The sequence below is a fragment of the Erythrolamprus reginae genome, chromosome 2, assembly GCF_031021105.1.
Source record: "Erythrolamprus reginae isolate rEryReg1 chromosome 2, rEryReg1.hap1, whole genome shotgun sequence".
Taxonomy (NCBI): Eukaryota; Metazoa; Chordata; class Lepidosauria; order Squamata; family Dipsadidae; genus Erythrolamprus; species Erythrolamprus reginae.
Window position 1 is genome coordinate 325514653 of NC_091951.1, and position 26414 is coordinate 325541066.

A 26414-nucleotide genomic window follows, 5' to 3' on the forward strand; every position below is an offset into this window, starting at 1 on the left:
TGATGAAATGAATCTCCATGTGAAATGGCCGAGTGTAGGAGCAGACTCAGAGATGGGGAAGCTGCGCGTAGACGAAAAGTAAACAGCGTGCTACTGTACTGAGCCAATCAGGCTCTGGGATATCTCTGGTTGATCACTTTTCCATCAATCAACCAATCATGTGTTGTTTACAATCTCATGTAGGCAAGTAGCATCTCAGGTGGGCGAGTTCTGTAGAAAACCTGCAAAGTAACGAAAATCCGAGCCACTTTTCCATCAATATTTTTAAAAACCCCGCGATGCACCAAGCCTGTGAAAGGTGAACCGCGAAGTGGCGAGGGAACACTGTACAGATAGGCAGATGATCTAACAATATATTTCTGTCTGTGTAAGAGCTTTCCAGAGAATATAATTCAGCAATGAGTCTACAGTGTGATGGTTTCAAAATTTATTCAACAGGATTCATCTTTCTTTAGAACACGAGCTTCAGTATATATTCATTTGTTTTGGTACAAAGTGCAAAATCTACATAAAAGTTTTGTCTGTATTTACTGAATTGCTACTTTTTAAAATGAAAATAAAAAAATACAGAGAAGTAAAAAATTGTTACATACATTCTACAATATTATAAAAGAACACAAACATTTATTGAACTTATGTGCTTGACCTTTAAATTAGGTTCACATTTTTGACTGTCTTGATTCTAGGAGTAAAAGTGTGAACCATTTTTGTACCTGATGTGAATATCCATTCATCTTACAGAAAGCAATATTTTCTACATATTATGCAACAGCAGTGAAAACACTTGACTCAAGCAGAATGGTAATTAAACTTCACCAGGAACATCAGTATTAATGCTGTTGGGATGTGTTACAGACATGATGAATCAGGCTTGTAGTTAATTACATTAAGCTGGAGGAGAACTCAACTGATTTTCTTCCCTGTGCAGACATAAACTGAAATTTAAAAACAGCTTCCTGGTATTTCAGCCAGTGTTAAACAAAAAGTAAAGATAATAATTTATTAGTTATTTTCAAAAGAGGTAATATATTACAAGTAAGAGTATGTATCTTCCAGTGTTACGGACTTAAGTTGTTCAGAAGTTATGCCTTAGTCTAGTCCAAGGGTAGGCAAAGTTGGCTCTTCTATGACATGTGGACTTCAACTCCCAGAATTCCTGAGTTAGCATGATTGGCTTCGGAATTCTGGGAGTTGAAGTCCACAAGCCATAGAAGAGCCAACTTTGCCTACCCCTGCGTGTAGTCAATACGAGTTTACTGCTGTGTAAGTATATAAAGTGATAAGAGCATATATGCTTCTGATATTAGTCAAGAATGCAGAAACGGCGCACGTGGCTACAGCTAGGCAGAATAACCTAATTCTTCATCAGAACATCCAATTACAAAATTAAAATGTTCCACTTAAAGAATAGTGTAATGGATTCTGAAAGATGGGCTTCAAGATTCTTAAGTGCCGGCACATGTAATATAGTAAATGGATAAACGTAATGCATAAATAACATTGTAAACAAGAGTCAAATAATTTGCATGATACTGCAGATACGCCTGAGGAAATTAAATGTACTATTTGTTCCTGTTCTCAAGAGTACTTGTCTCTTGCTTCTGCAACATCTAATTTTTTAAAAAAATCCAACTATTTCTATTCTGACAGCTTAATATGCTTCAAATCCCATTAAAGTAATGCTTTTTGGAATCTTATAAAAAACATTTAAATGAGAAAAATGATTGGTGAAAAGAAATACATTAATAATGACTTTAAAAAAATTAAATTCTGAAAAAGATCTAGAAAATTACTAGTAGTCCTAGCTTAGCAACAAAGCTGGCTGAGGAATTCTGGGAGTTGAAGTCCACAAGTCTTAAAAGTTGCTTTTAAGCACAGTCATGGTTGTGTAATTTTTTAACTTGGTAATCTGCTTAACAACCAAGTTGCCAGACTCAATTGTAGCTGCTAAGGGAGAAATTGTGCGGTAGTAGCAATTGTTGTTACTAGTGTTATGGAATGGTTAATCCAAGTCTCCTGGAATAAAACACAAATTACTGGAAGTCGGAATGTTTATAAATTAGTACCTTAATCCTTTACAAATACTGTTTTATACCAAGAATTGTAAAAAAGGCCAGCGATCCTGCTCTGAATTTCACTTGGTTCATACATGTCCTTAAATCTAATAAAAGCTTAACAATTTTGTGATGGAGAAATAAACACTTTTTTTTTTGGCTGGTGTACATTGAGGATTGTGGAAGCTGGAATCTAGATTATAACATTTACTGCTTCAGAAAACCTGACTGCTCCTTAAAATTTGAAAAGAAACAAATTTTCCTTTTATTGTTTATTTGCTTACTTCAAGAGCTATTTGAAAGCACCAGCTAGAAAAAAAGAGCTAAAAAGGCATAACAGGTTTACAGGTATAAAACTGAATAAAAATTTTCAAAGTGACATTTGATTAGTATTGCATGTGGATATCCTTGTATTAATGTAGCACTTAAAATAAAATCAGTATTCAATAATTAAGAAAGGCAACCAGTATAATAAAAAACAATCCAAATGAATGATTCATGAATGTTTCTACAAGATTTTAGAATGTTTTTTCTTAATATATAGCTTATTGTTACAGCTTGGGCACGCAACTAGCATTAGGCCATGCCATACTCTTATCATGTCATATAATGTTGATCTAACACAGTACTTTTCCATCACCTCTCTAGTGCCTAAACTAATAAGTGCTATCCTTTCTTTGGTGCCACAATAAACTACAAATAGTTGTATACTGTTGACCAATTTTGTGTTAAACTGCAATGGTACTATTCACATGTCATATTTAGTCACAAGTAAACAAACCAATTTATGGTTTAATGTAATATCTGAATCCAGATACCGATTGTGAGGAGCTAGCACTGCTCATCGTGAATAAACCTTTGAGTAACTTAAGGACAGTTTTTGACTGCAGGATGAAAATAATAGTTCCTGTTATACTGGTAAAGACAAATTATTCCGCATGTACTCTTATCAAGGATATAGAGCAGTATTCCTAGTAGATTTCAGCATTAGTTCTGGCCCTGCCAATTCAGAAGATCCATTATTAACAGTACAAAATATAAAAACAAAATCTTTATACAACTGTAAACAAGAGCCCAAACCGACCAGCAGTTATATGTATAATATTTTCCCTTATAAAAAAATGTAAAACCTTTTAATAAGGCACTCGTAGAAATTAAACAGTGTGATTGCAAGCACTGTTTGCGGCTCAAAATTCGTACATTCGGGAATATTTCTGCTATGTTTTATTCTCTGTCCTTGGTAAGTCCCGTAATCTCATCCACGTCTTCCAAATCTGTTCCCATTTTCTTGTATTTTCTCTTGAAGAATCCAAGCTGGAAGAAATTTTTTGAGAAGATTTATATTTGGTATTATTTAATGCTAGAATGTAGCATCCCAGCGGCCGATTAGGTCCCACAGAGTTGGCCTTCTCCGGGTCCCGTCGACTAAACAATGTCGTCTGGCGGGACCCAGGGGAAGAGCCTTCTCTGTGGTGGCCCTGGCCCTCTGGAACCAACTCCCCCCAGAGATTAGGACTGCCCCCACCCTCCTCGCCTTTCGTAAGTTATTAAAAACTCATCTTTGCCGCCAGGCATGGGGAAACTAACACACACCCCAATTGTCAAGGTTGGAGTATGGTTTGATTGGTTGTGTGATTATTTTATTTTATTATAAGGGTTTTAAATTGTATTTTAAAATTGGATTTGTACACTGTTTATGTTGTTGTGAGCCGCCCCAAGTCCTCGGAGAGGGGCGGCATACAAATCTAATAAATTATTATTATTATTATTATCATCATCATCATCATCATCATCATCATCAAGGATTAGGCTACACACTGCTTCTATTGTTCTTCAATGTTTATTTTTAATAACAGGTTATCTGTCCTTTAACCAAAATTAGACAAATCATAACTGTAGACCAGGGCTGTCAAAACTCTTATTTCAATGATGGCATCGGTTGTCTCGCGTGCATGCATCCCCAGCATGTTTTTGCTTCTGCTCATGAAGCAAAAATGCAAGGAGACACGCATGTGTGAGAGATTTTGGTGATTTTGTTCTTCCACACATGCATGGAAGAAAAAAATCGACAAAATCACACACACACGTCCCCACATGAGATTTTGCTTCTGTGCATGAAGCTCTGATAGGAAAGTGGGGGGTGAAAATGGAAGTTTGGCAAAAGTTCGGGTTTGGGTGGCCGCCGAGAAGCCCTGCTTTTTGAAACAGCCGGGGGGCTTCTCGGCGTCCTCCCGAATCTGAACGCCAAACCTGAACTTTTGCCAAACTTCCGGGTTCAGCATTCGGGAGGCCGCCAAGAAGCCCCCGCCGCCCGGCTGTCACCTTTTGAAACGTTTCGGCCAGCCAGGAAGGACGTCTTTGTGATGTCAAAGCTCCACCCATGGAATTCCCTATTGGGATTCCCCACCTCCTTTCCAGCCTCCCGACTGGCCCGACAGCTTCGCGGCTCTTTTGAAAAGCTAACAGCTGGGCGGCGGGGCTTCTCAGCGTCCTCCTGAACCCAAACGCTGACCCCGAACTTTTGCCGAACTTCCAGGTTCAGCGTTCAAGAGAACACCGAGAAGCCCCCCGGCTGTTTCAAAAGGTGACAGCTGGGCGGCGGGGCTTCTTGGCGGCCACCCGAACCCGAACTTTTGCCGAACTTCCAGGTTCGGCATTGGGAGAACGCTGAGAAGCGCCTGGCTGTTTCAAAAGGTAACAGACGGCGGCGGTTTTTTGCGTTTTTTTTCTTGCACGGATTAATTCATTTTACATTGTTTCCTATGGGAAACAATGTTTCCTCTTATGAACTTTTCGCCTTACGAACCTCCTCTGGGAACCAATTAGGTTTGTAAGACGAGGTGTTACTGCATTTGTTTCAGTAAGACACTTTATTCAAAAATTTTACATGGTTGTTAGTGAAGCATGCGCGGAAGCACGAAACGGCAAAAATTGCCCAAATCTCGCTCACATGAAGACGCTCACACACGAGATTTGGGCGATTTTTGCCTATTTCTTTTCTTATGCACAGAAACAAAAAAAAGGCGAAAATTGGTGGTATCTCACCGGTTGTGCGCATGCACGACCGCCGACCTACTAGAGCTGTGCACCTGGGCACAGCTGACCTACCGGAGCCACACACTGAGTGCTGCCCATCAATGGTGTGCGTCACTCTCATTGCAGAACCTTCCTTTATTAGATGTTTTTCCTTAAAGGCAGCATTTGGAAAGGGAATTCTTTCATTTTCTTATTTTCTTGAACTTATCCTTACACTTAGATTCAAAAGCGCTATCAAATTATGTACCAACATTAATAATGGTAAGATGTGAGAATGCTAGAAGCTGGAAAATCCCACAGAGAGCCCCAGAGGACTGTTTGTTATTAGGGCTACCTGGTCTACCCATATATGGGAAGAAGCATACTGCTTCCGCTTTCACCTTTCAGCCACAATCCAGGTGCCTTCGTAGGCACTTGCTTACATGACAAACTATACTGCTCAAAAAAATAAAGGGAACACTCAAATAACACATCCGAGATGTGAGTCCTTCAGGATTGGGCGGCATAGAAGTTGAATGAATGAAATATTCTCATTGAATACAGTGATACCTTGTCTTACAAACGCCTCGTCATACAAACTTTTTGAGATACAAACCCGGGGTTTAAGATTTTTTTGTCTCTTCTTACAAACTATTTTCACCTTACAAACCCACCACCGACACTGGGATGCCCCGCCTCCGGACTTCCATTGCCAGTGAAGCACCCATTTTTGCACTGCTGGGATTCCCCTGAGGCTCCCCTCCATGGGAAACCCCACCTCCAGACTTCCGTGTTTTAGCAATGCTGCAGGGGAATCCCAGCAGGGGAATCCCAGCAGCGCAAAAACGGGTGCTTCACTGGCAACGGAAGTCTGGAGGTGGGGTTTCCCAGCGAGGGTAGCCTCGGTGAAATCGCAGCATCGCAAAAACACAGAGGTCCGGAGGTGGGGTTTCGAGGACTTCGGTGTTTTTGCGATGCTGCAATTTCACTGATGCTCCCTTCGCTGGGAAACCCCACCACCGGACTTCCGTTGCTAGCAAAGCGCTCATTTTTGCACTACTGGGATTCCCCTGCTGGGATTCTCCTGTAGCATCGCAAAAACACGGAAGTCCAGAGCTGGGGTTTCCCATGGAGGGAAGCCTCAGGGGAATCCCAGCAGCTCAAAAACCTGCGCTTCGGCTGGCAAAGGGTGAATTTTGGGCTTGCACACATTAATCGCTTTTCCATTGATTCCTATGGGAAACATTGTTTCGTCTTACAAACTTTTCACCTTAAGAACCTCATCCCAGAACCAATTAAGTTTGTAAGACAAGGTATCACTGTACTTGGAATTATATTCTGTTGTTTAAGTGTTCCCTTTATTTTACTGAGCAGTGTATTTTGTGTTCAATTTAAATTTACTGACAAAGGAATAGAGGGAGACTAGTATCGATCTAACTGATGAGAGCAACATAGCTTCAAATAGTTCTATACTAGTCTCATTTTATTTATTTCTCAGTAAATATAAATTTAACCGGAGGACTCAGGTTGCCCAAACTTTAAATAATACTTTCAACTATATAGGAAGAAATCTTCCGTTTAATTTACTTTTTACATTTATAAACCTTTACTTACTTTCCATAAAACAGCACTAAGAATTATTAGCAAGAGAAGACCAATAAGGACACTTGCTATTATAATTCCAATGGGTATTTCTGCTTTTTCATCAGATTTGATTATTGTAATTGGAATCTAAGAATAGAACAAAACAAAACAGTTATTTCAAAGGTGAAAGTTTTTTCATTAAAAAATAATAACATTCATGTTGCATGTATTCTTTAAATATTCACTAATAGGGTGTTGATTACTATGGTCATATTAAACTGCATAGGAATGAGCAAATCCACTCCTTTCTTGTTTCAATGTTCACATACATTTTCATTCTAGAGTTAAGAATTTCAGAATGGTAATAAAATGTTTACATGCAACATCCCATTTGAAAAAAATGTGTTTAAAATGTTCAAAAATAAAATAAAAACAAAATAGCACATTTGCAAAGTCATTACCCAAGTTAAAACGAAAGCAAAACATCCAATTTGGAGAAATTAATATTACAACATTTTGCTAAGTAGCCCAGAGCTATTGAGATGAATACAATGGTGGATTGCTGCTGGTTCGAACCAGTTCTCTGGCACTGGGAAATTTGACCCCGTTTGCCAAACCAGCAGCAATGGCCGGCCAGCCCCCCCCCCGCCCCGAACCAGTTCTCCGGTCGCCACTCCTTGAAAGCGGCTTCCATGTGCACATTTGTGTGATGTGACAGAAGAGATACACTTCCAATATGATGCAAATTAAATACCCAGACAACACAATGTTTATTAAGCACTAAGAAATGTAATTAATTTTTTAAAAATCAATAAAATTTGGTGTGTGTGTGGGGGGGGGGGGTAGAGGAATCCTTGCAACAACAGTTTCATGAACTGGTGGAATTTTTAATCATGTTTTATTTGCCTCCCTGTCTCCTTCAGCATACAAATTGGAAGGAAGGAAGGAAGGAAAAAAGAAAGAAAGAAGGAAGGAAGGAAGGAAAGAAAGAAAGAAAGAAAGAAAGAAAGAAAGAAAGAAAGAAAGAAAGAAAGAAAGGTCTTGAAAAGAATTCTGTTCCCCAAAACAGGTAGGAAAACTGTAGATAGTTTAATGGAAAGACTAAGCTTTAAAGTAAAGTCCAAAAAGTCACTGTGAAGCAGACTATTAAACTACAATGCCAAGTTGAATGTAAAACCAACCAGATATTTCCCATGAATGTCCTGTGAATATCTACCATTAGGAAATCTGAAATAATGTACCAATTAAACTAGCTATTTCTCACTGGATCCATTCCAATGTTAAGTGAAAGAGGACTTCCTGCCCATTATGTGCAACAATTAATAATAATCTTAATAGAGCAATATAAAGGAAATACACTGTAGCAAAAACATAGAGGATATTTTAAGACCTGCCACATGTAACATCACTAATGCCCACAGGAGGGCACCAGTTAACATCTTTTATGGAAAGATACAGGCTTAGATTTCAAATAAGACACAGGAGTAAATTTCATTAAATAACATGAATTTTGTTTGTTAGCAAAGGTGCTTGGAACAGTGAAATTGTTTTGTTTTTAAAACAAGATTATTTTCTTCTGCTCTTCCATACAATGACTTTTAATGGTAAATAGGAAGTTGAAAATGACTTTTCCCCTTGTTTTTCTATAGTCCCGTTGTGTGAGATCTGTTCCCAAAACAAGGGTGGTATTTTCCTAAAGGGTGTGAGGTGTAGTAATCTCCTATTTTAGAATTTTTCTGGGATAATGCAAATACAGTATTTATTTTATTCTTCCTGGTATTCAACGCTAATGCTCAACTGGGTCTTTTAAATTAATTTTCTGCTTATTGTTGTTTATGCTTCTATATAGCAAATACTTCAGAAGAGAAGGATTTAGGGGTAGTGATTTCTGACAGTCTCAAAATGGGTGAACAGTGCAGTCAGGCGGTAGGGAAAGCAAGTAGGATGCTTGGCTGCATAGCTAGAGGTATAACAAGCAGGAAGAGGGAGATTGTGATCCCGCTATATAGAATGCTGGTGAGACCACATTTGGAATACTGTGTTCAGTTCTGGAGACCTCACCTACAAAAAGATATTGACAAAATTGAACGGGTCCAAAGACGGGCTACAAGAATGGTGGGTGGAAGGTCTTAAGCATAAAACGTATCAGGAAAGACTTCATGAACTCAATCTGTATAGTCTGGAGGACAGAAGGAAAAGGGGGGACATGATCGAAACATTTAAATATATTAAAGGGTTAAATAAGGTCCAGGAGGGAAGTATTTTTAATAGGAATACAAGAACAAGGGGACACAATCTGAAGTTAGTTGGGGGGAAGATCAAAAGCAACATGAGAAAATATTATTTTACTGAAAGAGTAGTAGATCCTTGGAACAAACTTCCAGCAGACGTGGTAGATAAATCCACAGTAACTGAATTTAAACATGCCTGGGATAAACATATATCCATCCTAAGATAAAATACAGAAAATAGTATAAGGGCAGACTAGATGGACCAGGAGGTCTTTTTCTGCCGTCAGACTTCTATGTTTCTATAATTTTGAACTGGAGAAGAAATTTTCAGAGAAGTTGATAAGTCACTGAAATGATTCCTATCTGTGGGGGCAGCGGAGAAAAGAGCTGCAGTGGTTAGAATGCAGTACTGGAGGCTACTTCTGCTGACTTGGCATTTTGGCAGATTGAAAGTCACCAGGTTCAAGGTTGAGTCAGCCTTGCATCTTTCTGTGGTAAAATGAAGGCCCACGTTGCTTGGGGCAATATGCTGACTCTGTAAACTGATTAAAGAGGGCTGAAAAAGCATTGTAAAGCGGTATATAAGTCTAATTGCTATTGCCATTTCTTAAATAATAATAATAATAATAATAATAATAATAATAATAATAATAATAATTTATTAGATTTGTATGCCGCCCTTTTCTTTACTTTATTTTTTTTTCCTTTTCTAATTTTCTTTCTGTTTTCTTTAAGTACTTTTTAAGGGACTTCCTTTTTTATTCTTTTAGTTTGCATCAGGTTTTGTCTTTTTAATTGTAATTTTTAATAACTGTTAGCTCTGGCCCAGCTCTTGCCCCAAGGACTGTGGATGTGGGGGAGACATCCACATGCCGCAGGCCTGTTTTGCTCCCGGTGGAATCTGATGATGAAGGCTCCTCTGACCAAGAAGACATGAGTGACAGGGAGGAGGAGAGTGTGGCAGACAGCTCAGAAGGAGATCAATTATCTCTCTCTTCCTTGGATTCGGAACAAGAGTCAATGATACAGCCACGCATGCGGAGAGCGATGCATAGGCAGCAACAACTGAGAGATTATTATCAAAGAAAATGAGGCCACCTGTGGTTGGGTGGGGCTGTGGTAATTAGTGAGGCTGCTATAAATAGCAGCCTGTGGGTTTGGCCATTGTGGAGGATTATCTGATCGTTGTGTTTCGTGCCTGCCTTGCTGACTTCGAGCTTTGTGTGCTGATTTTCCCCCCCGCTTTGAAACTAAACCAGAGCAAAGTGTGTTTCACTTTGTGAAAGAAGAAGGACTGTGAATTGCCTCACAGCTGCAAGCTAAGTATCTCAGAACTGATAAGGGTACAAATTACCAGTTTGTTTGGAGACGAGTGCTCTTTGCTATACAAAAAGAGTGCTTAGTTTATTTGAATTTTCAGTATAAAGAACTTTGTTTTGAATTTTCAAACGTGTGTGTGTCTGAAATTTATATCTGTGAATTTTCGGGAGGATTCTACCAGAGAGCTTGACAGAACAATAACCTTACTATAAAAGAAAAAAAAATAATCTGAGCAATTTCAAAACCATGGATTGCAAAGCATAGGGTTAAAAGGACAGATTCATACAACACAGAAAAGCAGTTCAATGAAACCCTCCCTGTTCCAGCACGAATTAGTTTCACCTAAGGGGAGGCTGGGATTAAGTTGTCTAACTGGATGAATCTTTGCTGCAGACTTTTAGTATTCAAACTTCCAAAAGAAATGTAGAAACCCTAGAAACATAAAATCACACTCACAGGTAAAGTGCTTTCTCCTGTTATAAACAACTCGGAATCTTGGGTGTCAATTTCGGCACTTGCAGATAATTCTATTTTCTGGAAGGTTGACTGCAACAGAAAAATATATATTTTTATATGCAGTACTTTACATCTTGCATTAAAAAAAATACATTTCATCAAATATTTATTTGTTTTATTTATTTGTTTCGATTTATAAGCCGCCCATTTCCGGAGGATTCAGGGTGGCATACAAGAATAAAACAGAATACAACATTTAAAACCCAAAATATTAAAAACATTCTGTCATTCATTGCTACTGGCCGGAGTGCAGCGTTATCACTCAACAGCCCAAGGCCTTTCAGAAGGTCAGGGGGGTGGGGGCGATGCAACTCTCTGGGGGGAGTTGGTTCCAGAGAACTGGAGCCACCACAAAGAAGGCCCTTCCCCATGGTCCCACCACGGCATTGCTTGGCTGACGGGACCCGGAAAAGGCCAACTCTGTGGGACCTAATCAGTCGCTGGGATGTATGAAGCAGAAGACGACACCATAAAGAATCTGGTCCTAAGCCATGTAGAGCTTTATAGGTGATCACCAACACCTTATATTGCATTTGGAGACCGATCAGACACCAGTGCAACTCATGGAGTGATGTGATGTGAAATAATGAAGCATTTAAGGCAGGGTGTCCAACCTTGACAACTTTAAGACTTGTGGACTTCAATCTCCAGAATTCCCCAGGCTGGGGAATTCTGGGAGGAAAAGTCCACAAGTCTTAAAATTGCCAAGGTTGCATACAACTAGTTTAAAGTTTCAATTGCATTTAAAACACTCTGCATTTTCCCTATAAAGTTGATCCTTATGTCTTGCATTTTATTTCAATAGCTTATAATGCACCTTTCCTATATTTTGTAAAATAAAAGGAAAGAGTGGTGCTTCCCCCCCCTCAATTTCTTAAATATCCAGAGACTGGTAACAGAATAAAACTCATATATTACTTACAGTTGCAAATGTACCGTTCCAGATTCTAGTCGAAATATTAACATAATTTTCAGGTTTCTGGGATATATCTTTTAACGTGCATGTGATCGTATTACATCTAACGTTCTTGCAGTTCTTTCAGATAAGAAAGAAAAAATTGTCATTTATTATTTAAAAATATGATAACATAAATATAATGTACTTCATATTTCTCTTCACCCAATCTCAGATTCCATTCAGAGCCTTCTTTTTCTTATGTGTGTAGCTGTATTCAGACTACCACCATGAGATTTTTTTCCATTTTATGGCTTAAATCCCCAAACTCTGAAATTCAGGTAATCCACCTGCCTGTTGAAGTGGACATTAGACTATTGTAGCAAGCCCCATCTCCAGGGGACAGACGTGTTAGCTGGAACCATAACAAGAGACGAACTTTTATTTTTGTCAACTGTGATTGCCCATCGTTACTCCGGAGCAATTTCATAAGAACTTACTGTAGGTCTTGATATTGGAGCTATGTATTTAACTCACCAATTCTTTCAAATCTTTGAAGCTTTCTTTCCGAAATGATGCATCATAGCTTTGTAATCCAATTTTATGTGGATTGATGAGTCCATGACAGTTGATGTCACTGCCCTATAAAGAGAATATAATAATATAAAACACACATGAAATATACAGTTGGTACTTTAATGTTCACTGCTATTGATCAGTTGAATAGCCTATTCCTATACAGTATAATAGCCTATTCCTATACAGTATAATAAATATAGAATGAATTAGACAAAACACTGGGGATATGTTGCATTTTGGGATTCTGAAAAAAGATGAGAAGAACAAGCAATTCAGAACAAAGAAGATTTCTACAATTTCAAGAAACAGGGTTTCCTATAGATTCTGATTTTGTTCTTTAAAATGATGGACTATTCTTATTCCTTATACATTTGCATTTGACTTCAGATTACAACAAGTCCACCACCGCAAATCAATGCAATTTTATATATAAAGCCAACATTGGCATAGTTTAAGCACCAAATTAGAATCTGGAATCTGAAGATAAAAGATTAGCAATCTTCCAAGTCTGTGGAGAGGGGTGGCATACAAATATAATAAATCAAATAAGTAAGTAAGTAAGTAAGTAAGTAAGTAAGTAAGTAAGTAAGTAAGTAAATAAATTTATTCTGAAATTTATTTATTTATTAATTTGACTTCTATGCCACCCAATCCTGTGGGACCTGGGGTGGCATACAATACAATAATAGAAGAAGTCAATATTAATATTAAAACTAAACATTTAAATAATAAAACAATAAAATCCTATTTAAAAAACCCACAACAATCCAAACAATCAACATACATACCTAGCCTATCGACACAATTCTGCTGTGATTATTTGAAGAATTAAATTGTCCACCATAGTATTCCAAAACTACATTTGTCACGAATAATGGTGAATATATTTGTCCCAGAATAAAACTGTAGGATCCAATCTAGGATAGTCATTTAGGACCAGAAGTTTAATCTTCTGAGCTTTTGAAGCAGAAAAATTATATCCCAAAGCTCACAAAACTAAACCTGTTCCCATTGTCGACTGATCCAAACTGGATCCTTAAACTACTTTTGTCATTTATACTAATACTGATTCATGAAACTCTGTAGATGCTCACAAAAGCAGAAGGAACAGTCCCCTATAAGAACTCTTACTCAGTAAAATCTTATGCATTTTATGCCCTACTGAATATATATAAGATTGCAACATTAATCAGGTATATACATCAGGTTTTGATTTTGTCTCATCATTATCAGTGAAGTTTCTATATTAGTTAGCTTTGTATCCCAAAAGTGCTTTTATTGGAAACATCTTGACTTTCTTGTTTTTCTTTGAAGACATTTCACTTCTCATCCAAGAAGCTTCTTCAGCTCTGTTTTATTTATTTTATTTTATATTTATTTGTTTTGTCAAGTACATATTGGCAGTACACAAAGATATAACAATGTTTATATACATGATACTAGTAAGAGAGAAACAGGACAGGGGATGGAAGGCACGCTGCTGCACTTATGCACACCCCTTACTGACCTCTTAGGAATCTACATGGGGCTACCTTTGAAAAGTGTTCGGAAACTTCAGATCGTGCAGAATGCAGCTGCGAGAGCAGTCATGGGCTTCCCTAGGTATGCCCATGTTACACCAACACTCTGCAGTCTGCATTGGTTGCTGATCCGTTTCCGGTCACAATTCAAAGTGTTGGTTATGACCTTTAAAGCCCTTCATGGCATCGGACCAGAATATCTCCGGGACCGCCTTCTGCCGCACGAATCCCAGCGACCGATTAGGTCCCAGAGTTTACCTTCTCCGGGTCCCGTCAACTAAACAATGTCGGTTGGCGGGCCCCAGGGGAAGAGCCTTCTCTGTGGCGGCCCCGACTCTCTGGAACCAGCTCCCCCCAGAGATTAGAACTGCCTCTACCCTCCTCGCCTTTCGCAAACTCCTTAAAACCCACCTTTGTCATCAGGCATGGGGGAACTGAGATATCTCCCCCGGGCCTATATAATTTATGTATGGTATGCTTGTGTGTATGTTTGTTTAATAATGGGTTTTTTAATATTTTAAATTGTATTTATTAGATTTGTTATAAACTGTTTTTATTGTGTTGTGAGCTGCCCCGAGTCTACGGAGAGGGGCGGCATACAAATCTAATAAATAATAATAATAATAATAATAATAATAATAATAATAATAATAATAATAATAATCGGGAGAGGCCAACAGTGGATAGTCTAAGGGTAAAGTTTTTGGGGTTAGGGGATGATACTAAAAAGTCAGGTAGTGAGTTCCATACATCAACCACTTGGTTACTAAAGTTGTATTTCCTGCAGTCGAGTTTGTAGAAGAATCCAAATGACCAGCTGTTTGTAAGGAACATAAACCCCTCCATTTCCCACCATCAGGTCAGAGCTAAAAGAAGTTTATTGGATGAGACGCGAAACATCGTCAAAGAAAAAAAAGGAAGTCCAGCTTGAAAAAAGCTCCTTTGATAGAACCATGACTTCTATACACATTTAGCTTTGCATCATCTTCATTATTGTCTTATAGTTAAAATAGACCATTGTTTCACCTGACTGGTATGTACTGCAGTCACATACATCAAAGGGTTATTTTCCTTAGTTTGATTAGGGATATGAATTTTTAAAGTTGCTATATTGATTGGATTACTTCCTCTTGCGACCTGGAAAGCAAGAGAGGGATTAATACCGGGCTTAATTCCAACAGTAAATGGCCCACATTGTAAATATAATTTTCTCTTAATTAACGCTAGAAGGGAAGATAGGCTGGCATGTTTACAATCATGAAATAGATGTATACTTTGAGTTGCTTAGATTGTGGGGCACCCTATCTAGAAGCAAAGCGGTTTGGAGAACCGATGCTTCCTGTGGTAGCTACTTTCATATGATTTTTATCTCTAAACCACCAGAGGTAAGTTTCATCACCATGCTAAACCGAAAGCAAGGCGTGTTTTAGTTTACCATGATTTGTGAACAGATGACTGCCTTTACATATATAAAAGATACTTGAAAATGTTCACTGACCTTAACTGAAAAATTAAATACAGGTCCAATCTCATCAAAATTATTCACTACGGTGTAAACACTATGATTAGAATACACTTCGTAGAAGTCCATACTGGTAAACCTGGGGAGAAATAAATCGTAGAAGATATTTAGGATACAGTTTTCTTTAAAATATTGAGGAACTCTAAGTTTGGAAATACATCTGGAAGAGTTTTGTTTAATCCAGGTATGTTTTTGTTTCCTTTTAAAAAGTAGTGTTTATAGTAGTGTTATTGTGAATGTCTCAACGTTTACAAAGGCGTTGAAACGATCTGTCTCTCTGTGAGAATGTCAACAGCTGACAAGACATTGTCTGTTCCCGCAGCTTATCTGAAATTGTTCTCCCACTTCTCTGCATCCCTATTCCTCTTTTTCCTGGATCCTTTGAATGCTAGAAAAGCATCTGTGTCTTTAAACATAAAGACATAGAAACATAGAAGACTGACGGCAGAAAAAGACCTCATGGTCCATCTAGTCTGCCCTTATACTATTTCCTGTATTTTATCTTACAATGGATATATGTTTATCCCAGGCATGTTTAAATTCAGTTACTGTGGATTTATCTACCACGTCTGCTGGAAGTTTGTTCCAAGGATCTACTACTCTTTCAGTAAAATAATATTTTCTCATGTTGCCTTTGATCTTTCCCCCAACTAACTTCAGATTGTGGCCCCTCGTTCTTGTGTTCACTTTCCTATTAAAAACACTTCCCTCCTGGACCTTATTTAACCCTTTAACATATTTAAATGTTTCGATCATGTCCCACCTTTCCCTTCTGTCCTCCAGACTATACAGATTGAGTTCATTAAGTCTTTCCTGATACGTTTTATGCTTAAGACCTTCCACCATTCTTGTAGCCCTTCTTTGGACCCATTCAATTTTGTCTTTTTGTAGGTGAGGTCTCCAGAACTGAACACAGTACTCCAAATGTGGTCTCACCGGCGCTCTACATAAGGGGATCACAATCTCCCTCTTCCTGCTTGCTATACCTCTAGCTATGCAGCCAAGCATCCTACTTGCTTTTCCTACCGCCCGACCACACTGCTCACCCTTTCTGAGACTGTCAGAAATCACTACCCCTAAATCCTTCTCTTCTGAAGTTTTTGCTAACACAGAACTGCCAATGCAATACTCAGATTGAGGATTCCTTTTCCCCAAGTGCATTATTTTACATTTGGAAACATTAAACTTCAGTTCCCATTGCTTTGACCATTTATCTAGTAAGGCTAAATCATTTACCATATTACAGACCCCTCCAGACTATTTTTTGCTTTAGAGGATGGGCCACAATATTATTTCCCTTCGATTATGCCTAATTCTTGGAATTTGCCTGAACAAGTCCTTCCAGTTTTCTTGGCAAGATTTTTGAAGTGGTTGGCTATTGTCGCCTCCTTAGGGATGAAAGAAAGAGACTGGCTCAAGGTAACATAGATGGCTTTTAATCTAAGGTGGGACTAGAACTTTTCATCTGATTTCTCTCCTGATGCCTTGACTACTACACCAAAATGTTTTAAGACAATCTCAACCATGACAACTTTAAACTGTGTCAATTTCAAACCCAAGCATTCTCCAGCCAGCACAGAATATAATACATTATAGACTAGCTAGGATCTATTAATGCCAATAGAATTAGCACAAAGCCACTTTAGAATTACCTCATTAAGTGAAGTTCTGCATCGTAACGAAGTGGAAGTGTTAGGTTCACTTGATTGTTTGTATAATCTTCATCAGTACTTGCACTGTTCAGTAAAAAAAATAAAATATATTTGAAAACATTTCCGGTTATGATTTCTAAATTTATAAATTATATCAGAAGACTCAAAGGAAATTTGACTAAGAACAGTTCACTCACAAGGAAGGAAGGAAGGAAGGAAGTCACAAATTAAAAATGCATTTGTGCATGTGAGATAATGGTTGCAATCTATCTGGATGGTTTTTATACTATTCACCCATCCAGTCTAAGGAACTAACAATAAGCAGTTTTGTTTTGCCCAACTCTGGTGGTTAAGTTCTACTGTGTATCTTCAGGTAGCAAGTTATAATAAAGCAAGTTCTTTTTTTGGAATAAGCAAAATTTCTGGCCTAAATACTTACATGAGATTTTAAAGCAACTAATTAGCTTTTGGAAAACTTCAGGATTATATTAACATAATTATGAAGTTACAGTGGTACCTTGGTTTTCGAATGATTTATAATTCGAACAAATCGGTATTTGACAAAGAAATTCGAGAAAATTTTGCCCTGAAATATGAACAAACATTTGGAACTCGAACACCCATTTAGCCCAGCGCGTCTTGCCCGCATCATCAGTACGAGTCAAAGCTGGGGCTTTGCTGCGCTCTAGGGTGCAGGTGGCGGCGGCAAAGGCTGCAGCGGAGGCTGCAGCGGGCAAGAGGCGCAATCTGGGCAGCGATGGCCAACAGAAGACATGTGGGCCGCCAGATAGCTGAGAGGCCCTGCGGCGGCGAGATCAGTGGCGGCAGTAGCAGGGGTCGTGTGAGCCGCCAGAGATCTGAGGACCCTGCAGCGGCGAGATTGGCTGTGGCGGCAGTAGCAGGAACGCATGTTTCGGTTCTCGGCCACACTTCTGGAACCAATTGTGGTCGAGAACCGAGGTACCACTGTACTATTATTAGATTAATGACTTCTTTGTTTATGAAAACAGGTATCTTGAAAAAAACACAGCATTTCAGACTAAGGAAGTATGGATTTGGCTTGGGCAGATTCCCATTACTGCCGTTACCAGTGCGCTGCGCACACAGCTTTGGTTATCCTGCGTGTGTGTGCATCCCAGCGTGTTTTTGCTTCTGTGCATGAAGCAAAATCTTGTAACATGAAGCACATGCGCATGAGATATCGGTGATTTTTTTGCTTCCTGCAAATGCACAAAGCAAAAACACACTGGGGTGCGCATGCGCAAGATAACAAGTTGTATGTGCAGCGCAGCGATTGCTATTGATGTGCCGTCCTTTGGCTGAAAATATCATTTTGAAGAATAGCAGGAAATTTACAGCGTACCTCAAGGCTTGAAAATGTAATACTGCCACATTCTGAAGATTTTTCAAACTGAAGTCAAAATTAATATCAAAGGAAACCTATGAAGAAAACAAAGATGGAAAATAACATTAAAATCAGGAAAGTCATTATCATTAGTAACCCAATTTGCTTTAAATAATAAGACCAGATATTCCATAAAAGGGCTTTACTGTATAGAACTTCTAATTATATTTTAAACAAATATTTGATAAGCATAAAAAAGGCAAGGGGTTTCCCCATCCAGTCGTGTCCAACTTTAGATTGGACAACCTAATATTTGTTTCCTAGCTGCCTTGTTGATGCTTTTCACATGGGGATATCAATCTTCTGAAAGTCTTTGTTTTTGTGAATGAATGCTTGTCTTCCAGAAGACCAATGCACCCAATCTGCGTCTCCAAATTCTAGTTTAATGAAACAATTAAAACTATAACATGGTAAGAATATTACAAACAATTTAACCCAACAATTCCCTGTTCCCACTTTCTCTTCCTTGTTTGATGAAGAGTTCTTGAGAATTCAATTTCTTTTAGTCTGCATTGCTGAACGTAATGCTTTTGTTTTTTTCTTTTTTTTTCCTATTTAAAATATTTCCATCTGATGTTCAACCTGTCGCATTTCTTATTTAGATACCTCTTGCCTGGCTTTAAAAACAGGATAGCTGATTTGGCAGACAACGAGATGACGGACAACTGCCATCTGACATAAAACTTCAGTTTCATCCACCTAACAATAAAAAGCAAATATTTTGTTAGAATTACATTCATGATTATTGCGCAATGAAACTTTCATATGATATATGACGATATGGGATAACGATGTAGATAATAGATAAGATTGAGAAATTGGTCTTCTGCTAATAGAAGGTTTCTTTTATTTGTGGAAGAAATGAGAACCCACAGAGATTCCTCACTAGAGGAACAGGAAAAGTGAGCAGAGTTATCATATTTTTCGGTGTTAAATATATATATTTCCCCCGCAAAAGTGACTGGAAATGTCTAGGTGTCTTAGCAAATATTGCCAAAGACCTGCCCACCTGACAGTCCCTGCCCTTCAGCCTCTATCTCAGAGCAATCCCAGTTTTGGTCCATTCCAGGTGCCAGGGATTGCCACCGCCACTCCTTGTCACCTGGAATGGGCTTAAAATGGGACACATGGAGGCCGAAAATGAGGCACAGGAGGTGGTGATAGACGGTAGCGGCAATGGACAGTGACAGTGGTGATGGGTAATGGCAATCTACATAGCCTGGAACAGCTGATAGGTGGTATTCCGGGAGGTTGATCCAACCGCCAATCAGCTTCTCATGCTAAATCAGGCTGTGCTGAAGCTGACCAGGCTGTTTGCTGTAAGGAGGCAAATTGCTGGGAGGTAGAGGCAGATTATTTTTCTTGTTTTCCTCCCCAAAAGCTAGGTGTTTCTTATAATCCAAAGCATCTTATAGTTCAAAAAATAAGGTAATTCTCAAATGTGCAACTGTGTCATATAATAACAGCAATAGTGCTTATATACTACTTCGCAGACCTCTCCAAGCAGTTTATAGAGAGTCAGCATATTGACCGCAACAATCTATTAGCATTCAATAACAACATTCCAAATACAAATTAAGAAATTAAGATATTCATATATTGAGCATGCCTATCTCCCAAACTACATGAATCAGTTTATTTTACTATTTCCATGTAGGGTTAGCAGAATTGACTTTATCCTGGTACTGAATTGTAACTCTCAATGCTATGGCCAGATATACTTAATTCAATTGTGCTTATTTCAGAATAAACATGCCAAGGCTTTAAATTTGATAGGATTGCATTTTTCCCCTACAGACATAGAAAGTGTAGAGTAAGAATGCTGATCTTGATTGGGTCATGCAAACTTTGTTGCCAAGGCAAAAAGAGATAAACATATTTTAAGTTCAGACTAACATCCAGAAATAGCTCAAATGAACATTTTTCTAATTCACTAACTTATAAGAAGAAAGAGGAGAGACAATACAATTATGAAATCCTTGGCGCTGAGATTGATTATTTGCTTGGACACATTTCATTTCTCAACTAGGTAACATCATCACTGCTACTGGGTGTGGAATTCGTTCCCTATTTATACACAGTATGCTAGCACACATCTAAAAGAAGATACTATTTTTTAACAAAATAATTGGTGTCATTAGCACCAAGTACAACAGTAAGAATAGAAATTATAAATACCGCTGAGAAAGATGAAGCAAAAAACAAGTTTTCAGAAAAATCCACTTGAATTCGGGTGTTGTATGAATTTTCATTCATGTTTTTCAACTTCACACCAAACGTCAGTCTTTTGTTTTTACTGGTGACAAGAAAATATTGTTTGTTGTTCCTGGAGAAGGAAAAAAAAATGAAAATGATTCCTGGGTTCTCCAGAGATTATTTCTGCAGATACCTTCCTTGCTGATCATTACTTCCTTCATCCCATTTTACTTCTTAAAGTTTATTTTAAGTTTCAACTTCATTTTTAAAAACTTTAAAAAGTTCTAAAGTGGGCGTGTTCCATGTATCAATTTGCTTTAACATCTACAATTGAAGAAATGGACACATATTCACATCTAGAAAACACGATGAATTATAGTTATCTTAGACTTCTTTTAAAGATTAATTCTTCTTCTTTCTCATTTCTATTACGGAACAAAATTAAGAGATACTATAGCTCTAGAAGCATTTATTACCCAATATTTTTCTGTTCAACTTCCAGAATGAGATCTGTCGTGCAAACTTCATCTTCACCACAATCTTTGACAAATGGTATCTAGAAAAATATAAAAGAAACCCAAAGCTTTTAATCTTCTCTGTTCAAAGTAAATTATTTATGTCTACATCTCTCTTATTGCAGCAGTTAAACTGCTGGTTTGGGTTTTTATGATTGGAACAAGTACATTTTGGGGTATAAATCTGGATTAAGCAAGTAACTAATGCATCTCCAAAATTCAACTTCTACACGAAGAACAGGAAGATGTTGTGAGATATATAAATATGGGAAAGGAATCTGCTTACTTTTATTTACCGAATATCTAAGTACAAAAAAAAAGAACAATGATGAAGATATGAAACTGGAGCAAGTTCCTGGGAGAAAGATCTTGATTTTGTTTGTACTAATAAAATGAGGAGAGGGAACAGGATACACAAGAGAGAAAACAGATTCAGACTTAGATAAATAGATTTTGTCGACTAACTTGCAGATAAATTACAGTGAACTCTTTATTCACTCTACAGAATATACACCACCCATGTTTCAGGAGCCTCTTAAAATCTTTTCTCTTCATCTCTGGATATTCTCTGGATAAATATTATGTTACAAATATGATTTCCACATCTTATTGTATGTTGCATTTTAAAACCTCGCACTATTACCTTTATTAAACACCACATTATGCAGGGATGGGTTCTACTTACCTTCCCTACTGGTTCTGATCATGACGGAAATGTGTGTTTTGCTTCGCTCTCTCTCTCGCCCCATCATGTCGTGCAAAACACCCGGAAATGACCCTCTGCACATGTGCAGAAACATTTGTGCATGCGTCAAAGCCTTTGTGCATGCGCAGAGGTTTTTTCCCCAGGTCGTGGGGACCAGAGGACCGATTTGGGAGTGTGGACCGCCAATCATTGCTGCTATTTCAGCAAGTGGTGGTAAATTTCCACTACTTGTTCTAAAGAACCAGTCCGAACTGGCAGCAATCCACCTCTGACATTATGCCACTTCAAAATGTTCTGGTATCAATTAATTAAAAGAAAAGGATTTCCCCCCCAGTTTTGTATAACACTAAGTTCACTTATAGACCCTAAAAAACAATCAGGTGAGACTCATTTAACAAATGTATCACTTAACGGCACAGGTTCTGGTCCAAATTCGGATCATAAGCTGAGGACTGACTGCAGTAGTATCATGCCCGACTTGGGAAAATATGTTGTATTACATGGGACCAAACTGTCTGGAAATTAAATTAAACTACTGATAAATGAAAGCAGAGTCTCCAATAACTAGTTACTCTATGCCCCCTACCAGAATTTAGAGGCTGTTTGTAGTTATATTGGTAGCTATGTATATTTTTTGGCTCAGCATTTTTATGTGGGTTTGGAAGAATCCCAAGTTTGTAGTCTTCACTCCTCTTTGGAGGCAAATATTTGCTACAAGGCTTAGAGGAAAATGCATGACTAACTTCTGTATAAAAGATGGAAGATAAATCATCTGAATAATCAACATTATTAGTAGTACCACTATCAACACATTTTATTTTTGTTTGTTCTAATTATGGAGCTAATACTCAGGCAGACAACATCCTTAAATCAATAGCATGGTTATAACATGAATGAGTGAGTGTATATATGGCTTTTTAGTGGTAGAACGTATTTTATACTGCTTTTGTATTTTGTTACATTGTTGGTATTTATTCTCATGATTGTAAACCACCCAAAGTCCTATAGATGTTGGGCAGCAGATACATCCAATTAAACAAACAAACAAACAAACAAACAAACAAACAAACATTGTTATATTATAACCACACTTAGTTTTCTGGAACCATGGAAATATTCATCTTGTCCATGTAGCAACTTTATTAAAAACACATAAAAGAAAGCATATTAGTTTACTTACACTGTAAACAAGATTGGTAGGAGATGTTTTATCAAGAGCAGGGCTTGAGTTGGGGTTCTTGAGCCCAATATGAATGCGCACGTTAAGAGAGTCAATAGCATCGGAAGGGGCCTACAAACATAAATATGCACACAAAGCATAAATATCCACACTAACCTTTGATTTGCCTGCTTGACCTTTCTTATTTTAAGTTTATGTAACTAATGGCTGATAACATTAAAATATTGCTTGGCGAGGCACTTCTGAATATTTCAGTAGGAGAGGTTTGCAAATAAAGTTATTTTTAAAGATGCAACTCTTTCTTGGCTTGCTTTTTTCAATTGATATCCAATACTTTGGGAAGGAAAACTGCCAAGCCAGTCAATCAGATGGAATTGCTCCCCTAGCAGGTTGGCTTGACGCCAGAGTGCAAGAGGAAGGCTCAAAGCAGTATTATCACCTTCAGATTTGAGGCTGTTGGCAACTGGAAACCCTTGATTGATTATCACATCGCAGTGATAACATAGTTTTCTCAAATGCTTCTGGCCACCTTTAATTTTAAGCACCAGCTGAAAGCACATTTACTCTGACAAGCATTTCAGGGATAGTTGAGTTTATTCTTGATGTTAATGTATTCTTGTTCCATTTACATCTGCTTTTATTATTAATACTAATCACAAGATTTTACAAATGACTAAACATATATCATGCAATGATAATACATTGTATGAAAGCTAATTTCTAATGTCCATTCTGCATATCTGGCGTTTTTACTCCACTTTTTCAGAAATACAAATCCAATCTAGTACTTAATACTGTGCCTTTAATTTGAAATAACCTAAATTAGTTTTTACACATGCAAAATATTGGTGAACGAAATTATTGCCAATGGTCTACATATGCTTCTCAGCACCTCATCTGTGAGCCACAGAACTCATTGTGCTGTAATTTAGTCGCAAAACAGCCCATTGTTTACATCACTGGGGAAATATTTAAGGATTGGAGTACGAGACCCCATGAGGCAAAATGCCCTCACTGCCATCTTTACTGTTACCTAAATCCAAACCTGAGTGGCAAATGGGGTAAAATGTCTGACCTCCATCTTCTAATGACATCACATCATAAGAAAGGTTTTGGCAGCCTGCCTCTTCAGCTCAGGAAGCTGAAGAGCTAAGGAGAAGAGTTCAAAAGCAGCTACCTACCATATTTTTCAGTGTATAAGACACACCCTTTCCCTCCCTAAAAGGGTGCATCTTATACTCTGAGTGTAGCTTTTTTTTCCAGCCTTAACTAGCTCCTAATGATCTTCCCAGCTCTTACTTTGCAGGCTCTTTCATTGTTACTCTCTGCAAAGAATAATGTTTTCCAAGCCCTAAGTCTTTGCAGGGTTTTTTCCATTGCTCTACTTGCCCAGACTGTTTCTTTCCAAGTTCTAATGATGTTCCCAGTTTTTACTGGCTTGCAAGCTCTTTCATTGTTACTCTCTCAGAATATTTTTTTTAAAGCCCTTAACCAGGTGATAAATAATGTACTGAAGCTGACCAGGCTAAGGACACTAGCCAGACGAATACCTGGTAAGCAGATTCTTTGTCCTATTTTCCTCCCCCCAAACTACACTGCGTCTTATATTATGGTGCATCTTATACTCCGAAAAATACGGTAGTTCTGAAACTTGGCTTGGAAAATTATGGGCTAATTTTTACCTGCACATTAAAAATGTGATTCACACACGTCTTCGGAGAGCGAACTGCGATGCTACTCTGCAAAGATCTTTCATTGTTTTCTTTAAATAATCCTCTAGAAGTAACACGTGAAGATAACAGATCCGCATCCAATGTTAGATTGTACCTAATATCTAAAAATGAAAAAAAAAAGATGTAAGTGTCAAGATGCAGCCTCAAGGTGTAAAGCAACTTATTTTTTAACTGAGGGTAATATCCTCTATGCACTTTCAGATATACAGGGGTATTCAAAAAGAATGAACTGATTTCATGACGCAATACTTCAGTTCTCAAGCATCATCATGTAATGAGTCAGTGACCATTTGAAAGAGGAGTTATCTAAGTTTTGAATTCTTGAAGGAATTCTCTTATCGCACTTTCCCATGCTACGGGTGATAGCCATACTGAACACTTGTTTGACAGGAAATAAAATTTGATTGTGAGTAGAATACTTGTGACTTAGAATTTTCTGTTACTTTTCTTAATAAAATATTGCATCATGAAATTGGTTCATTTTTGAATAACCCTGTAATTCTAGGCCAGAGGTCTTCAAACTTTGCAACTTTAAGACTTGTGGACTCCCAGAATTCTCCAGCCAGTATGGCTTAAATTTGCCAAGTTAGCAGTGAAGGGCTACCAAAATTTTTACTACTACACTGTGGGCGTGACTTATGTAGGACGCCCAACGTTTTCTTTCAACATCTTGGTTAACATGTTGGTTATTACCTTTAAAGCCCTTCATGGCACTGGACCAGAATATCTCTGAGACCGCCTTCTGCCGCACGAATCCCAGCGACTGATTAGGTCCCACAGAGTGGGCCTTCTCCGGGTCCCGTCAACTAAACAATGTCGGTTGGCAGGCCCCAGGGGAAGAGCCTTCTCTGTGGCGGCCCCGACTCTCTGGAATCAAGTCCCCCCAGAGATTAGAACTGCCCCTACTCTCCCTGCCTTTCGTAAACTCCTTAAAACCCACCTTTGTCATCAGGCATGGGGGAACTGAATCACCTCCCCTGGGCATGTACAATTTATGCATGGTATGTTTGTGTGTATGTTTGTTTAGAAACATGGGTTTTTTAAAATATTTTAAATTATATTTAGATTTGTCATGAATTGTTGTATCCTGCTGTGAGCCGCCCCGAGTCTGCGGAGAGGGGCGGCATACAAATCTAAATAATACATACATAAATAAATAAATCTTTCAGTGCAAATTGGGTGCTCTGGGGTGGAGCTCCATTTCTGCTACCCCACTGCATTCCCCCACATCTGGGCAGCCCACCAATGCAAGTTAGGCAAACAAAGAATCAACGAAACACTCCATGAAAACAGAGGGAATCTCAGTCATGGTAGCAGCAAGAATGAACATGGTATTTTATAATTTAAAAAGCCTTCTAACCCGGACTATCCAGGTTGCACTAAATTATTAGATTTCACAACACCAGTGCATATTAGGAAAGCAATGCTTTGGCAATATTGCCACAAACTAACACAGAGACAAAATAATGAAATTGTTGTGGGCAAAATACTGTGAAATACTTGAAATGTTTCAATTATTGTTTCAAGTGCAGTCTAGTTTGAAAACAAGAAGGTAAAATAATGGGGAAATATTCATCATGCCATAATGAGATATAGGAAAGACAATAGGACAGGGGACGGTAGGCACTCTGGTGCACTTATGTATGCCCCTTACTGACCTCTTAGGAACTTGGTGAGGTCAACTGTGGATAGTCTAAGGGTAAAGTGTTGGGGGTTAGGGGATGATACTATAGAGTCCAGTAGTGAATTCCACTATGACATCATCATCATTATCATTATTGGGATTTGACA

General features: G+C 38.2%; 1 protein-coding gene across 2 annotated transcripts in view; it reads right to left on the reverse strand.

Moving 5' to 3' along the window:
• Positions 1 to 1763: 1763 nt before the first annotated feature.
• Positions 1764 to 26414, reverse strand: part of ITGA2 (integrin subunit alpha 2) — an 87500-nt gene continuing 62849 nt past the window's right edge. Inside the window, exons 17-31 of one of the 2 annotated variants that reach the window (XR_011558365.1) lie at positions 24573 to 24724; positions 22891 to 23001; positions 20966 to 21045; positions 20472 to 20619; positions 18900 to 18992; positions 18252 to 18328; positions 16889 to 16972; positions 15213 to 15315; positions 14741 to 14851; positions 12153 to 12257; positions 11643 to 11756; positions 10661 to 10750; positions 6684 to 6800; positions 2361 to 3368; positions 1764 to 2316 (exon numbers count right to left, since the gene is read on the reverse strand). Coding sequence is in view for 1 of the 2 variants with exons in the window: in XM_070743359.1 (XP_070599460.1) it covers positions 3279 to 3368; positions 6684 to 6800; positions 10661 to 10750; positions 11643 to 11756; positions 12153 to 12257; positions 14741 to 14851; positions 15213 to 15315; positions 16889 to 16972; positions 18252 to 18328; positions 18900 to 18992; positions 20472 to 20619; positions 20966 to 21045; positions 22891 to 23001; positions 24573 to 24724 (1475 nt within the window). In the remaining variant the exon portion in view is untranslated. Of the gene's footprint in view, positions 3369 to 6683; positions 6801 to 10660; positions 10751 to 11642; positions 11757 to 12152; positions 12258 to 14740; positions 14852 to 15212; positions 15316 to 16888; positions 16973 to 18251; positions 18329 to 18899; positions 18993 to 20471; positions 20620 to 20965; positions 21046 to 22890; positions 23002 to 24572; positions 24725 to 26414 lie in introns of both variants that reach the window. The other variant, XM_070743359.1, reaches the window with a different exon arrangement.